At 41.4% G+C, this 17,855-nt stretch overlaps 1 protein-coding gene across 9 annotated transcripts in view; it reads right to left on the bottom strand.

Moving 5' to 3' along the window:
- The window catches only part of PDS5B (PDS5 cohesin associated factor B), a 122,547-nt gene extending 105,022 nt beyond the window's left edge, over positions 1-17,525 (bottom strand). For 2 of the 9 annotated variants that reach the window (XM_023740348.1, XM_023740350.1), the window contains exons 1-5: positions 16,798-17,524; positions 13,503-13,706; positions 10,952-11,038; positions 10,737-10,834; positions 9,693-9,819 (exon numbers count right to left, since the gene is read on the bottom strand). In XM_023740348.1, the coding sequence (XP_023596116.1) occupies positions 9,693-9,819; positions 10,737-10,834; positions 10,952-11,038; positions 13,503-13,706; positions 16,798-16,905 (624 nt within the window). In that variant the 5' untranslated portion in view covers positions 16,906-17,524. Of the gene's footprint in view, positions 1-9,692; positions 9,820-10,736; positions 10,835-10,951; positions 11,039-13,502; positions 13,707-16,797 lie in introns of all 9 variants that reach the window. The other 7 variants (XM_023740357.1, XM_023740356.1, XM_023740351.1 and 4 more) reach the window with 5 other exon arrangements.
- Positions 17,526-17,855: the final 330 nt, after the last annotated feature.

Raw genomic sequence — 17,855 nt, 5'->3', positions numbered from 1 at the left:
GATTGTCTATCAGCCCAGAACTAAAACAATTTCCGAGGCCAACTCTTCAGACAGGGATTGGACTGGACTGTGGGACATAAAGTGATACTTGTGAGGAATGTGCCTCTTAGCTCAAGTAGATACAAGAGACTAAATAGGCAGCTTCTGTCCAGAGGTAAGATGAGAAGGCAGACAGGGTTAGGAGCTGGTTGAATTTACCGTCACAGTGTGGGGAGAGCAATTAGGGTCACATAACAATGTATGTATAAATTTTTGCATAAGAGACTAACTTGAAATGTAAACTTTCACTTCAACTACAACGATTAAAAAAAACTAACTTTATTGTTTCCTATATGCATATTCAATTGTCCTAAAATCATTTAATAGCCCATCATTTCCTCCACTGATTTGTAAATCCCTATACTCTCAAGTTTCTGTATGTCTATGTTCTCCAGAATTTCCATATGGCCATTAGTCTATTACTGTCTAATTACAGACAAAGGAGTATACGGAAATAATCTGAACACCAGGTAAAATAAGTCCTACTATTTTCTTATTCTTCTTCAAAACTGTTTGGCTATTAATAGCCATTTGCTGTTCTGAGGAGCGTTCTGGTTGTACTTCTTCCAAGACAGATTTATTGGCTCTTCTGACAGTCCATGGTATATTCAATATTCTTTGCCAACACCGTAATCCAAAGGCATCAATTCTTTGGTTTTCCTTATTCACTGTCCAGCTTTCACACGCACAGGGGGTGACTGAATATACCATGGCTTGAGTCAGATGCGCCCTTAGTCCTCAAAGTGACATCTTTGCTTTTTTAACACTTCAAAGAGGTCTTTTGCAGCATATTCGCCCAATGCAATACGTTGGTTGATTTCCTGACTGCTGCTTCCATGGTGTTGATGTGGAGCCAAGTAAAATGAAATCCCTGACAACTTCAGTATTTTTTTCGTTTATCATGATGTTGCTTATTGGTCTAGTGTGAGGATTTTTGTTTTCTTTATGCTGAGGTATAATCCATTCTGAAGGCTGTTGGCTTTGATCATCATCAGTAAGTGCTTCAAGTCTTCTTCGCTTTCAGTAAGCAAAGTTTTATCATCTGCATAACACAGGTTGTTAATAAATCTTCCTCCAATCCTGATGCCGCATTCTTCTTCATATAGCCCAGCTTCTTGGATTATTTGCTCAGCATACAGATTAAGTAAGCATGGTCAAAGGATATAACCCTGACACACACCTTTCTTGACTTTAAACCACACAGTATTCCCTTGTTCTGTATGAATGACTGCCTCTTGGTCTATGTACAGGTTCCACATGAGTACAATTAAGTGTTTTAGAATACTCATTCTTTGCAATGTTATCCATACTTTGTTATGATCCACACAGTCAAATGCCTTTGCATAGTCAATAAAACACAGGTAAATATCTTTCTGGTACTCTGCTTTCAGCCAAGATCCATCTGACATCAGCAATGATATCCCTCGTGCCACATCCTCTTCCGAATCTGGCTTGAATTTCTGACAGTTCCCGGTCAATGTATTACTGCAACAGTTTTTGAATTATCGTCAACAAAATTTTACTTGTGTGTGGTATTAATGATATTGTTTGATAATTTATGCATTCTGCCGGATCATTTTTATTTAGAACGGGCACAGATGTGGATCTCTTCCAGTCAGCTGGCCAAGTAGGTATCTTCCAAATTCTTGGCATACACAACTAAGCGCTTTCAGAATCGCATCTGTTTGTTTTAAACATCTCAATTGGTATTCCGTCAATCGCTGGAGTCTTAATTCCATTCAAACTAGATATGCAATTCTAGGTTGAGAGTTATTTTATCTTAGCATTTTGGAAATATAATTCCATTATCTTCTGGCATCTCTTCTTGCTATTGAGAGGTCAGCTATAAGTTTAACCTTCTTTCCCTTGTAAGGGCTAGGCCTCTTCCCTCTGAGTGCTTTATAGACTGTTCTCCAATTTTTACAGGATGTGTCTGGATGAGGATCTATTTTTACTTTTCCTGCTCATGACACTTTTGTTACCTCATCCATAAATTCATGCCTTTCATCAATTCTGGAACATTTCAAAGTAATTTTTGAATAGCATCTCTTCTCCACTCTTCATTTACCATTCAGAAACCACTATTAAACATACTGGATTTTTTTGATTCTAACCTTTATGTCTTACTATCTTTCATATTTTCCTTATCTTTACCTCACCGCCTGTATAATTTCCTCAGATCTACCTCCTAGATCTCTAAGTATCTTTTGTATTTAACCTAATCAAGATTTTAATTTCGATGACCATTTTTCATTCTACCAAGTTTTGTTCATCTTCCCTTTTTATACTGTCTAGCTATTGTGTTTTTTAACTCTTATTTTTATATCTTTAAGGCCTTTAACTAGGAGCCCTGGTGGTGCAGTGGTTAAAACATTCAGGTGCTAACCAAAACGTCGGTGGTTCGAACCCACCAGCTGCTCCGCATAAGAAAGATGTGACAGTCCACTTCTATAAAGATTTACAGCCTTAGAAACCCTACAGGTCAGCTCTATTCTGTCATGGATTGAATTATGTCCCCCCAAAAATGTATGTATCAATTTGGCTGGGCCATGATTCCCAGTATTGTGTGATTTTCCTATGTGTTGTAAATCCCGCCTCAATGATGGTAACGAGGGAGGATGGGCGGCAGCTGTGTTAGTAAGGCAGAACTCAATCTACAAGATTGGATTTTGTCCTGAGGCAATCTCTTTAGATATAAAAGAGAGAAGTAAGCAGAGAAACAGGGGACCTCATACCACCAAGAAAGCAGCACCAGGAGCGGAGCGTGTCCTTTGGACCCGGGGTCCCTGGGCGGAGAAGCTCCTAGTCCGGGGTAACACTGATGAGAAGGCCAACAGAGAGAGAAAGCCTTCCCCTGGAGCTGACGCAGTGAATTTGGACTTTTAGCCAAAAGAAGAAATAAATTTCTCTTTGTCAAAGCCATCCACTTCTGGTATTTCTGTTACAGCAGCACTAGATGACCAAGACATACTCTGTCTATAGGGTCACTATGAATCAGAATCAACTCGACAGCAGAGGGTTTGGGGTTTTTGAAGCCCTTTAAGCAGATTTTGCCTTTATTTCTTTTAAGGGTGTTTATTTTTCTTCTAATAAATATATTAACTGAATTTTTAAGGCTGAGATGATTAACTTTATGTGTTGACTTGGCTTGCTACTAGGGCCCTAAACCAAAACCAAGCCCATTGCCAGAGTCAATTCCAACTCATAGCGACACTATATGACAGAGCAGAGCTGCCCCACAGGGTTTCCACAGCTGTGAATCTTTACAGAAGCAGGCTGCCACATCTTTCTCCCATGAAGCAGCTGGTGGGTTCGAACTGGCCACCTTTCGGTTAGCAGCCAAGTGCTTTAACTACTGTGCCACCAGGGCTCCTACTAGGGCCTTCGTAGACACTAAATGCTTCACCACGGGACACTAAGTTACCAGGTAACCTGAACCTGCCCATCATGAACTACGTGCTACGTGACCCACCAAGCCACAAAACTGGGTGTGCACAACAGCACTCCATCATCGAATGGAAGTAATATATAGGACATCAGGCTTGAACAGGCCCTGAAGGCACAAACAAGTTACATGAGGAAGTGGCCCAAAAGTCAATGGTCCCTACTCCTGCTACATGACCTTCTCTCTCCTGGCCTCCACCTCTGGCCTCATGGGGAGTTCCCAATGATCAGTTGATTGAGGAAAACTCTTGTCTGGTTTATACATGGTTCTGTGCCATATGCATGCACCACCTGAATGTGGACAGCTGCAGCACTCCAGCCCCTTTCTGGGACATCCCTGAAGGACAGTGGTGAAGGAGAATCCTCCTAGCGGGCAGTGCATCTGGTTGTTCACTTTGCTTGGAATGAGAAATAGCCAGAAGTACGAGTGTACACGGAGATTCACGGGCTGTGGCCAATGGTTTTGCTGGATAGTCACAGACTAGGAAGAACCATGATTGGGAAGTTGGCAACAAGGAGGTATGGGGAAAAGGCATGTGAACAGACCTTGCGGTGCAAGTAATTACTTTTGTGTATGGCCTTTCTAGCCACGGTCTTGTGGCTCCCACCCAGGTGATTGGGTGGGGATGTGCAAATAAGATAATTGTGGCCCACCGAGGGGATTGGTCAATTTGCCTTAAAAGAGAGCCAATTCCAGAGCACAGAGGGGAGCTCACCACAACCGAAGAAGGAGAAACCCACAGGAGACGGCACAGCAGGCCTCCTGGCCAATGGAGCAAGAAAGCTGAGCACCTTTGGGCAGAGACTGAGGGAGAAGTCTGTGCCTGACCCACGAATTCGGGACTTGCCAGCCTCCACAACCGCATGAGCCATTTCCTTTATATGGTTCGTGAGTTCTGTGAGACATTGCCAGGAATTAGGGAACCCAAAGACAAGAGGGAGAGTACTGAGGAGAGAGGGAGTAGCTGATGTTAGAGATGACAGAGTGGTACAGTAGCTTGGAAAAGTTAGACATTTGGGACATCTTTGACCTCTGCCTCAAAGGAACCAGCTTTGTGCTGATTCTTATAAAAGAAATTATTCGTTTAGACCTATCTATGCAGAAAACACGAAGATAATGTAAAAGCTCATCAAAGGGCGACCACAGGATTTTAAGGGGATTTTAACAATAGGGTTTCCAAGAAGCACCTGGGGGATTCAAACTGCCGACTTTTTGATTAGCAGCTGAACTCTTAACCACTACGCCACCAGGGTTTCCATCAAGTGGATAAGATGGCCCATCCTGTGGACACAGTCAGCCTCTTTCCCCAGTCACTCCTGTCACTGCCTAACGGGCTCATGAACAAAGTGGCCATGGTGGCAGGGATGAGGTTATGCATGGGCTCAGCAACATGGACTTTCACTCACCAAGGCCAGCCTGGCTACAATCGCTGCTGAGTGCCCAATCTGCCGGCAGCAGGGACCAGCTGAGTCCTCAGAATGGCATCATACCTTGGGGTGGTCAGCCAGCTACCTGCTGGCAGAGTGACAACAGTGGACCTCTTCCACCATGGAAAGGGCAGTACTTTGTTCTTACTAGAATAGGCACTTATCTAGATATGGATTTGCCTTCTGTCATGGACTGAACCGTGTCCCCCAAAAATGTGTGTCAACTTGGCCAGGCCATGATTCCCAGTACTGTGTGATTCTCCACCATTTTATTATCTGATGTGATTTTCCCATATGTTGTACACCCTACCTCTAAGATGTTAATGAGGCAAGACTCAATCTACAAGATTAGGTTGTGTCTTAAGTCAATCTCTTTCAAGGTATTAAAGAGAGAAGACAGCAGAGAGACAGGGGAGCCTCATACCACCAAGAAAGCAGTGCCAGGAGCAGAGCACATCCTTTGGACCCGGGGTTCCTGCACTGAGACACTCCTAGACCACAGGAAGATTGATGACAAGGACCTTCCCCAGAGCCAACAGAGAAAGCCCTCTTCTGGAGCTGGTGCCCTGAATTCAGACTTCGAGGCTCCTAGACTGTGAGAGAGTAAATTTCTCTCTGTTACAGCTATCCATGGTATTTCTGTTATAGCAGCACTAGAAAACTAAGACACCTTCCCTGTATGAAATGCTTCTGCCAAAATTACCATCCATAGACTTACAAAATGCCTTATCCACTGTCATGATATTCCATATAGCACTGCTTAGGATCAAGAAATTCACTTCACAGCAAATGAAGTGTGGCAACATGCCCATGCTCATAGGATTCACCGGTCTTACCATGTTCCCTGTCATCCTGAAGCAGGTGGCTTGACAGAACAACGGAATGGCCTTGTAAAGACTCAATTACAACACCAGCTACGTGGCAATACCTTGCAGAGCTGGGGCAATGTTCTCCAAGAGCCTGTATATGCTCTAAATCGGCATCCAATATATGACGTTGCCTTAGTTATCTGGTGCTGCTTTAACAGAAATACCACAAGTAGGTGGCTTTAACGAATTTATTTTCTCACAGTTAGGAGGCTAGAAGTCCGAATTCAGGATACCAGCTCTTGGGGAAGGCTTTTTCTCTCTGTCGGCTCTGAGGGTAGGTCCTCGTCTCCTCAGCTTCTATACTCTGGGTCCTTGGTCATCTTCCTGCGGCATGGCGTCTATCTTCCCCCATCTCCGCTTGCTTAATTTATTCCTTTTATATCTCAGAAGAGACTGACTCAAGACACACCATACGCTAATACTGTCTCATTAACATAACAAAGAAAACCCATTCCCAAATAGGATTATAACCACAGGTACAGGGTTAGGGTTTACAATACCTATTGGGGGGACACAATTCATTCCATAACAGGAGCTACTTCTCGCATACCCACGACTCACAGGTCCAAGTATCAAGGGGTGAAAACAGGAGTGGCACCACCCACTATTATCTCAAGTGATCAACTAGCAACATTTTTGCTTCCTATCACCAAGACCCTGTGCTCTGGTGCTCTAGAGGTCTTAGTTCCAAAGGAAGGAAAACTTTCACCAGGAGACACAACAGTGAAGTTAAGACTGACATCTGGCCACTATGGGCTCCTCATGCCTCTGAATCAACAGGCAAAGAAGGGAGTTACTGTCCTCACTGGGGTGATTGATCTTGATTACCAAGGCAACACTGGAGCGCTCACTACACAAGAGAGGTTAAGAACGAGTATACTGAAATACAAGAGTATACTGAAATACAAAAGATCCCTTAAGGGGTCTCTTAGTACTACTGTGACCTGTGATTAAAGTCGATGGAAAACTATCTGTTGCCATAAAGTCGACTGTGACTCATTGTGACCCCATGTGTGCCAGAGTAGAACTGTGCTCCATAGGATTTTCAATGGCTAATTTTTTCAGAAGTAGATAACCAGGCCTTTCTTCTGAGGCATGCCTGGGTGGACTCAAACCTCCAACCTTCTGATTAGCAGCCAAGCACATTAACCACTTGCACCATCCAAGAACTCCAAGCCAGATGTTGTCGAGTCAACTCTGACTCAGGGCAACCTCATGTGTGCCAGAAGAGGACTGTGCTCCACAGGGTTTACAGTGGCTGATCTTTCAGAAATAAATTGCCAGGCCTTTCTTCTGAGCCTTTAAGTAGACCTGAACTTCCAACTTTTTGGGTAGCAGTGGAACATGTTAACCATCTGCACCATCCAGGGACTCCAATGGAAAACTACAACAACCCGCTTCAGCCAAGACTACTAACGGCCCAGACCCTTCAGGAAAGATGTCTTTAACCACCAGGCAAACAACCAGGATTTCGGGTGCTTGCTGAGAGCAAAGGGAATACAGAATGGGTAGTGGATGAAGGCAGTTATAAACGCCAGCTATGCCGATGGGACTAGTTACAGAAATGAGTACTTCCTCCTGGTTTTGTTATATATATATTCTCAAACAGCTTTCTCTTCTTCCCTCTCTTATACCCCCTTACCATAAAACATAAACTGTATAAGCAGCAGCTACCCTTGCCTCACAGTATTTAAGTTACGGGACATGGAGAAAAGTGACCACCACCCACGGACGTGCCGTCATCTTCTGGGGAAAGAAGTGGTGCGCTTTTGATTGCACGCTGGATGGCTGCACCATGACAGGCACAAGTATGACTCTGTTACTGTCTTTGGAGATGAAGCATGGCTTAAGGAGACGTGTATGGGTGCCAAACTGATGTGGGGTAGGCTGTGATGGTCAGCCTTCTGTGTCAACTTGGCAAGGCTACTGTATCCAGTTATTTCATCAGGAACTAATCTGGGTCCTGCTGTAAAGGTATTTTGTAGACGTGTTTAACATTTAAAATCAACTGACCTTAAGAAGAGCAATTACTCTTGATAATGTGAGGGGCCTCACCCAATCAGCTGAAGGCCTTAAAAGCAAACTCTCTTTTCCAGAGAAGAAATTCTGCCTCAAGACTACAGCATCAGATCCTACCAAGCTTCCAGCCTACCAGCCTGCCCTACAGATTTCAGGCTTGCCAGCCCCCACAATCATGTGAGGCAACTCCTAAATACAGAAATAAAGATGGGGGCGGGGGGATTCTATTGGTTCCATTTCTCTGGAGAACCCTGACACAGAGGTATAATCTTGCTATTTGTAGTTTCTGCTGACTTTCAGCACTGATGCATCATATTCTTTAGTGAGTTTGGAAATTCCGAGATCCTTTGCACGGAAGCATTCTTTGCGGCAGTGCTGTGTGGCTGGAGGCTGGGACTGCACCTTGCCAGAGGTCTTAGTCTGTGTAGATCTTTCTACCAGTGACTCCTGTGCTGCTCTCTTTAACCCAGACCTCTTCTAAATCACACAACCGTATTTCCAGCTGCCTACTGGGGAGTAAGTCATGTTAAACAATCAAAGCAGACGCATACAAGGAAAAAACCCAGACAAATCTTGATGAACGTCACGCAGGTGAGAAACACTGTCATCAGCGTCGCCCTGGTCTCCAACCGCAACGACTGCTCTCTCAGTTTCATCCTCTTCTCCATCTACACTGTCACCGTCTTTTAGTTAAGGCCAGGGAGGGATCACCCAATAAGCAAGGTACACACGGGCTCCCCGGTGCTTACTTACTGAGGTACACACGGGCTCCCCGGTGCTTACTTACTGAGGTACACACGGGCTCACTGGTGCTTACTTACTAATCTCTAGTGCACAATTTCACCTGTTTTTCACCACATCAGCAATATGGTGAAACCCATGTGAAACTGTGCACTCCAGATTAGTAAGTAAGCCCGTGCGTACCTTGCTCATTAGGTCATCCATCCTCGGTTAAGGCCCTAAACAGCTGCAGCGTATCCCCAATTAGTACCTACAGCTCCAGCCTCTTCTCAATCCAGTTCATCTTCTATACTAAAATTACCTTTCTACAACACACACACGACTATATCCCTGCGCTGAATCATCTCTCTACCTCTGAAAAGACAAACCCAACCGCTGGATACGACTTTTGCAGGGCCTTCACTATCCGACCCCTGGTCTCCATCTGCAGTCCTATCTTCTCTGCTCTGGCTTCCAGTCTCCATTTAATCACCAAAGTGAACTGCTTACTAGTTCTTTCATCACACAATTTTTTTTCATATTTCCTTATCTTTGCACATGCTATTTTCTCAACTGAAATGAACGTCTTCCCCTGTTCCTTTCCACCATATCACTAGTCTGCCTGGTGAATTTTCTACCCAACCTTCAGGATGAGGTTCAGATGTTACCATCCCTGGCCATTATGCTGAACAGCTTCCTCCGCTGAATTCTAACCACAGCCTAGAAGACGAAGGGCAAGTTCAAAGGACTTGAAGGCACACTTAGCTTCCCAATGTTTTTATTATTTTCTTTCTTCCTTTATTCCCTTATCTGCTCAACTCAGCTGGCAAGCAGTTTTAAACAAGGGAGTTTGTTTTAATCCTTCATAAAACTCAACATATAAAGTTATGTAATAGCATCTAAGTAGCTATTAATGCACCTCCCATATGAAACTGAGTTGTTACAGATATTTTATTTTATGAACTAAATTACTTCTTCTTTTCACTTAGTTGGTGAGTAGTAAGCGTATTGTATTTTATTAAACATTAAACACAGTATAAGTATTAGTCAACAAAACAAATTCTCCAGAACTAAGGTAAAAGCAGGGATAAATTATATCTAGAACTTAAATACAAATTCTAGACCTGAATATTTACAGATATTAGACACAGTTCAATATATATTGCTACTTACCTTATGGGCAGGCACCAAGTTTACCAAAACTGTATCCAAAAGCTCCTGAGATACTGTATCACCTTCACAAATAATAGAGCTCATGAGGTCGACCATGTGCATATGAACTTTCTGGTTATGGCCATTGCTGAAATTCAAAACAGATATTTTACTTGAAGTGTAACTGAAATCTACAAGTATTTAATCACAAGATGTACTGACAAGCATTGCACTTTATAAAAAATGAAATAAATATATTAAATATTTACTATATATGCATTTAAAGCCTCTCTACAAATCTTACATGAGTATCAAAAATATATTTCAAACTACATTCCGTTTACTTTTCCCTAATTTCACCACAATTCCCTAATCACAATCAAGTGATTAAATCAAATGTAACTTTAATTTTTCCTTAAATTCAGAGAATCAAATGGCTATGCCAAAGTTAACTGTGGTAAATAATTTTTTTAAATACCAAAAAAGCTCAAATACTCACATGAATTAGGGAAATTAAATTAAAATTAAAAAATAGCAACACAATCCAAAAAAATTTTTACATTGGCTGTAAATTACTTTATGCCATTCTTCTGACCAATTATTCCTTACGATGCAAAATTAAATTCTACTCATTTTTAAACTTCTATGAAAATGATTTTTAAGTGAGCTCTTTAAGTTAGAACTCTTAGCCTTCCATCCAGCATAACAAACACCAAAAAAACAAAAAACTCGTTGCCATTGAGTCAATTCCAACACATAGCGGCCCTACAGGACAGAGTAGAACTGCCCCATAGGGTTTCTAATATACGGTTGCTCTGAGTAGGAATCGACTCGACGGCAGCGGGTTTTTTGGGTTTTTTTTGTCTTTACAGAAGCAGATTGCCACATCTTTCTCCCACAGAGAGGCCAGTGGATTCAAACTACTGATCTGTCAGTTAGCAGCCAAGCTCTTAACCACTGCCCCACCAGAGCTCCTTATAACAAACATGCTGTATGTGAATTCACTTATAAGTTAGAAATTCTGTATATTTTTTAAATGTTACATAGTTGGTAAAATAAACTTACTTTATGACTGAAAATAATGTTCTGTATAGTTGAGTAAAAATTTCATTGCTATCTTCTAACTCGAAGCATATGTTATACGACTTGACCCAAGCAATGTTCTATAAATAAGGTAAAAAATAAAAAAGGTGAAAGGTAACCACTTTAACTGGTAAAAATATCCAAGCACAAAAGTCAGTTTTAAATGTTGTTAACTCAAGATATACTATATTGCTTACCTCAAGTAAATAAAAATACCTATTGAATTGTGGGCTCTTTGTATCCTCTAGCCCCTTCAACTGCCTTGTTATAAACATAAATATATCCTTGAAAAGAAAAGACAAAAGCAGTGTTTAGATTATCAATACTAAATGAAAACATACACTAAATTCCTAAAGTTCAGTCAGCACTCACATGCAGATACCATCAATTATCAAAAACCAGGAAAAAAAATTTGTATTTGGCTGTAAGTTTTTAAAAGTACACATTCATATGAATAACATTAATAACAATAAATATCTTACCATCCTTCATAGGAAAACAATAAATCATTTATGACGATCTCATAGTAGAGGAAGAAAAACTTCACCTTACATCAAGTTTAACAAATAGACGTGAAAACTAAGTCAACTATAATTTACCATCATGCTCGGTAAAGTACGGAGTCAGCGAGAAAGAGGAAGACCCTCAAGGAGATGGACTGACACAGTGGCTGCAACAATGGGCTCAAACATAGCAATGATTGTTAAGATGAAGCAGGACCGGGCAGTGTTTCATTCTGTTGTACATGGGGTCGCTATGAGTCGGAACCAACTCGATGGCACCTAACTACAACAACAATATATGCTTGCTTATAAGTGAAATGATAAGCAAGCTTGTATGAGAGAGAGAGAGAGAAATCTAATATACAGATGACTGAGCTGCTTTTCAAGAAAGATTCTGTGAAAAGTAGCCTTGGCAGAGTCTGGTTCCTTTGAGAATAGAAAGGGGAGTGTGCCCCCCGGGAAGGAACCCTTCCTGGGCTGACCAACAGAGACTCTCTCTGGAGATGGACAGACAACCGTCGCTCATTTCTAATCTCTCCAACAATTATTCACCTAAATTCCTAGCACATGATAGGGACTTTACACATTAAGCCATGTGTAAAAAAAAGGTTTTCAGATGACAATAACAAACTGATAGTGGAAAGGTGAGGATTAAGGTGTCGTAATTTTCTATTATAGATAATGAAAAATACCAACTTGATGTTAACAAAATCAAAAGAAAGCGAAAACTATTCTATAAATATTTAGAAAACACCCTCAAGATCAACAGTTTTTAAATACTGCTTGCCCCCTGCCAAAAGGCATTTAGAATAAGAGCTATTGACAAAAAAATTAGATACTTTAGAATTTTAACTAAGCTATGGCATAATGTACAAAGACCCTATTTAATTTCAGTTCTTCAATATTCTCAGAAATCATCTTATTATAAACAGAACAGGGATCCGTAGCTCTTCTTCCAGGAGGACTCTGCATTACCCCAAAGCCTTGACACTGGTCACTGGCCACACAAACAGAGAAATCCGCAAGAGAGGTAGAAGAGCTGGGCAGCCGCCGTCTAAAGTCAGACACCTAGTGGGGGGGGGACACTGCCCACCATCGACCCAGCACAATCCTTGACCAGTGAAGGACCTCGAGATTAGAAGTTCACAATTAGAAATCAAGTGATACACCTGGGCACACAACTACACGGACCAGCTCATGTGATCCACTTTAAAGTCTCTGACTATTCTCAAATCCTCCAATTCAATTCCACTTTTAAATGACAAATATTGCCCCTCTCCTTCTCTCCTGCACTCCCTACCACCTCATCCTGAAATCCTTTCACCAATCAAAATTACAGAACAGGCATACCCAAACCAGCGTGGGTATTCCACACCTGAATTTTGAGCGACTTGATCAATGAGCAGGTTCCTCATTCCAACAATCAAGAAGCAGCTCCACTGAGTCCAGGAATCCTATCTGTTTTGTTCACCAATGTAAACCCAGTTCCAGACACATAACTGACATCGATACTTGTTTCATGAAATAAACCCACATTTTCTGCCATGTTTTCACACTGTGAATTAATAATCTTCCTACAGGCTCCTTCTCTACCCCACAATTTCCACAATTATGTTTCTGCTGTTGCTGTCTTAACTTCCTCCCTACCCTGACTTATCAACATTCAGCATCTCTCCGCACAGCACTCGTTATTTCATGCTAGTGCCAGCGTTCTGCCAAAGTGACTGATCACGCTGTCCCCTTCTTTCCTCATCTCTTACAAGTTCTGTGCTCAGATGCCTTTATTTACAACCACCATTACCAAATACTACACGTCTTTTCTATCTTTCCATTAAAATTTTGCTTTCATTGTATTTTCTTCAAAACAATTCACATCAGACCTTCCATTAAATGAATTAGGATTCATATATTATACTAGGTTACTCTCTCTTAAATAATGAATATGGTCTTCAATATGAATTTTCAGAAGGGAAAAGGAGTTGCTTCCCAGGTAAGGCTGAGGGAGACAGAGCCGATGATGACAATTTTATAACCACAGAACACACGGCACTAAATCGACTTCTCAGGCTGAGGATCAGAAATCATTTTTTGAACCTGAGCTCTAAACAAACACAAGTCGTTTAACAAAGATCGCTGCGGTTGATGACAAGGACTTCACAGCAATTATCCAAATACTTCAACGTCCAACCTAGCAAGACGAGTGAGGGATCGGCCCATCTTAGGAGGTCTTGAAATCAGTACTTGCCTTTAGCTTATCGGGGGATGTGTAAGGGGCTTCAGGAGCATAGATCCTGAAAATATCAGCGAGGCAGCAAGCCACAAGCAAGCGGACATCTTTATCAGGATGCTTGAGGAAGAAATCTGACGCAAGATGTAAAGCTAGGTTTAGATAAAGCTCCTTTTCTTCTTCAGAGTCCTGGTCCATATCCATGAAAGTTTTCACAACCATCTATACAAAAAAAGAAAACATCTCAATCAAATAATGAAATGCTCCACGTAAAAAGAGTCATTTGAAATAAAGGCCATATTAACTGCAAAAATTAACTTCCAATAAGCATACTTTCATTCCCTCCCTGGAAACATCTATTTGAGAGGAAAAGATCCTTCTAAAGACTACAGGGTAAACAACTTTTCTTTTAAAAACTAAGCAAAATACTTTTCAGTTATGTATATATCTGCTAACTAGATTTAAGTTTGAAATTAACCTTATGCAATGGTCATTACTGCAAGAATTCTAGTATTTCTTGGTATTTCTGGTCTCACTTCTACAACTGGACTAAAATTAGTAGTCCTTCCATCTTTAAAATAACACCCCTTTTCTATAATATTTCAAATCCTTTCGTCAAGTATACCCCTCATGAAAAATTTAGGATGACAATTTAGATTTCTCCATCTGCGCCACAACCACTGCAGACACGGTTTTACATATTCAGCTAAAACAAATCATATCCGCAGACTCAAGGATGTCGAAGATGCAGCTCCAAATGTGAAAAGGCTACCGTGCAGTGAGTATCACGGCATCTGGCGAGGACTTCTTGTGGCACAGTGAAAGAAGGTATGACATGGACAGTTCACGGGCAGGACTCAATGGCACATATGGGGTGAGGAGCAGGAAGCTCCGGGAAATGCCTTTTTCAAAAATACTTACGTAAAAGAAGTGGGATGGAAATGAGCATGGAAAGGAATGGTATCGTCGGAATTCTGAGAACAGGGGTCTCTAACCTCAGCATCAGCAGTCACGACAGCCTCAGCCTGGGCAACGTGACCAAGTACTTTTCCTACTTCAAACGAGACTCCACAGAACTGTCTAATGTGACAGGAACCGACATTTAATGACCATGCCGATGAAAAGGTGACCGGCTGGTGCCCACTAGGTGGCGCCGCACATGCTAAGCAACAGGCAGGGCTGGCCACCCAGTACCAAGGGCTGTGCCACACGCGGCGAGGGCTTCTGCTCTGCTGTGGAGACAGCCCTCCGAGTAATGAACGGTTCCACTTCTTCGGGAACTCTCAAAGCAGCCCTGGAAAGCACTGTCCCTCACAGAGAGGCCCCTCGGCTTTGCTGTGCCAAGTGCCAGAACCAACAGTCGACAAACCCTTCCTGTCTGGCACGACTGTTAGTTTAAGGGTACGGTGTTCAGGACTAGGCTCCTAACTTTTTACATTTATTGCTTTTAAGATGTATGTTTTGATGGCCCTGGTGCATTATGAAAGGTAATAAAAACCAGATCTAGGCACAGGGAACTACTTCTTTTTCTAGAATCTTTTCAAAAAAAAGAGAGGATTAAGTACATTCTGAATAAAACGTTATGGGATAAACTGGAAATGACATAAACGACATCACCTTGTATGTTAACAAATTGTTCTAATTCATACAACTTACACATTTACTTGTATGTATCCAAAATCAGTTATCACCCCACATACACTCCTTTTTATATTTTTCCAGAAAGGATGCTAAAAATACTGGAAGGGTAAATTAGGAAAAAGTATATTAAACACATTACTACCAGGCAAAAGAGTCAACAAAGTAACAGAAGTATATGACAAACACCCGGTGTGAACACTGTGGAACTAATTCCACCAAGACTCACAGCAGAGTTTGCTCCAGGGCCAGATTCTGACACTGGGTTCCTCACTACTGTCTACAGCTCGCAGGGTGGCATTAAACTCGTTCATAACTCACATACACATCCTCTAGAGTCAAGAAGATGTCTGTGTAAATCAAGTAAATAAATAACATCTCTAAAAGACACTAAATGCTAATCAGCTTATAACTGTATATTCTGTCTGCTTTCGAGCTTCATTTCTCAGCAAATTTTAATAGATATCATTTTTGAAATACAAGCAAATCTGAGGGAAAAAAAGGATTTATTTCCTAAAATTCAAAACATCAAGATAATGTAAATATACAGAAAATTAAGTGTCATATATAAGAGGTTTACAGCTCAACTTTTAAAATTAAATATACATGTCCCAACTAGATAAAATATCCACCTACTGGCAAATTTAATCTGTTCAGAGACATCTTTTCTTCTGAATAATATACATCTAAGATCTGACATTCTAATACTTTATTCATAAATACTAAGACTTTATGTGAAATTTATAATACTGTATTAGGATTTCGTTCTTCTTATAAAAATACGCCGTGTAGATCAATGGCTGTAAAACAGAACTTTGTTTTAAAACTCTTGGGCTTTCAAAGACTAATTAAGGAAAGTTTTCCAGTCTTGAAATCCAAGTGAGTAACAATACATCGAGCAACATAAATGTCTAGGTAGATACAACCTACAAGGGGAAAAAATGCTCAAAAATAGATAAATACCATCCAAACTAACTAATAAATCAGCCTGACATTCTCCCTGGCCACTATTCTCCTTCAGCCATCTTAACACTCACAGGACTTTCCCTGCCAGAAGGGAAAGGCGAACCATCCAAACAGACAGAGACCTTCCCATACAGTGAATGACCGTCTCAGCTAGAAGAGTTCACCACCAATCTTCACTCACTGCTGCAAGTCACAAGCAAAGGGAGAAGCTAAAACAACAACTCTTTGGCCTTCTCTCAGAATACCTTAAAGAAAGTGAAATACAGCCTGATCTCTCAGTATACGCTGAAAGCGTCCCATCTCAGATTAAAAGGGTTGTTCCTATATAACAAATGTGGTACAGGAGAAAGGAGACAACTTTCCACAAACAAAAAGGAATAGAGGGTATTGTGGATTTGTTCTTTATACCAAGTATTGGAGGTCCCAGAAAATCTAAGCGTCACCTTTCCAGCTGCTCCGGCATTAACCAACAGCAAAGGAAACCCTACTGCTCCTTCATCTCCTCTACTCTCTCAGCTCCTCTCCCTGACATCTGTCATTAGCTGCTCTGTTTTTTACGTTGCCCTAGCAATTGTTTTTTTATGAGTCAGAATTGTCTCAACAGCAGTGGATTTGGTTTGGATTAGCAAGGGACATCCCCCCATGTCATTTCCAGGGGGTGCCCCCACCCTGAACAGATGTCCAGAAAATGAAACCCAATTTTACTCACCTTTAACCGTCTCACCATCTCCTCTTTAGATATTTTATCTGAGATTTCCTTGACACCAGGAGGATAAGTAATTTTTCCATCATTGGTCCTCGACTTTGAATGAGCCATGATGGAAATATTTTTACCCCTAAAACGAGAAAACTATTAGATGCAAACCAGAAAATATGCATATACTACATTCATGATAAACACAGAAAGCAAACTGTGCCCTCCCAAGATAATTTATAACTGTCTAATTTATAGTAATTAACTTATCTATTTAATGAAAATCACTCTACTGAGCATTTCCCAAAATTAAAAGAAAAAAACCTTTTTATTTTCATTTCCAGTTACACTAACCCTCCAACTAAAAAAAATACTATACAAAAAAAAAAGAAAAAAAAATCCAAAAAAGCTTATTCTTAAAGGCATCACAAGTTAGTCAGGCCAAAATCTAAGAGAAAGCCGGAACGCAGAGAAGTAAATGGAGCACTAGACCCGTGTGTGCCCCAAGTGCATCTGCCGATCTTGACAAACCCAGAATTCAGTTTTGGGGGTCTCACAGGGAAAGGGAGACAAAAGTACATCTGAACTTGTCAAGGTACAAAGTCACATAAGAGACCCTCCTGACATTAATGAAAAACACTATGTTCCCTCCCCCTCCAAACAAAGACACACCTGCAAAGGAAAGGTCCACCAGAATGCCACACGCGCCCTCCCTCCAGCCGCAGCGGACAGCAGAGAAGGCTGTCCTGGCACTAAGCAGAGCAGCAAAGGGTTATATCCAGGGAAATAAAGGATACAGGGAACAAACAGCTCATTAGCTTTGGCCATGGGCCTGCACAATTGCTGAGGTTCGCATGTCCTAAGTGGTCCAGAGAACCTCACGATATGACTTAGTGATCCCCAAAATGGGAGTATTCCCAAGCACCTAACAAGTAAATTCAAGTTCTGCCTAGAAGTGGGCACCTTCATATTAGGTCTCAAAGAATGTCCACATATGGTGTTTCAAGAATGATGAGCAGAACCCAGCCAAAAATAACCAAGCACCTAAGAAAACAAAGCAAGAACCAGTAAAG

The sequence above is a fragment of the Trichechus manatus genome, unplaced genomic scaffold (assembly GCF_000243295.1).
Source record: "Trichechus manatus latirostris isolate Lorelei unplaced genomic scaffold, TriManLat1.0 scaffold00153, whole genome shotgun sequence".
NCBI classification, from domain to species: Eukaryota; Metazoa; Chordata; class Mammalia; order Sirenia; family Trichechidae; genus Trichechus; species Trichechus manatus.
The sequence above is the reverse complement of the archived record's forward strand: the minus strand, read 5'-3'. Positions and strand labels throughout refer to the sequence as shown.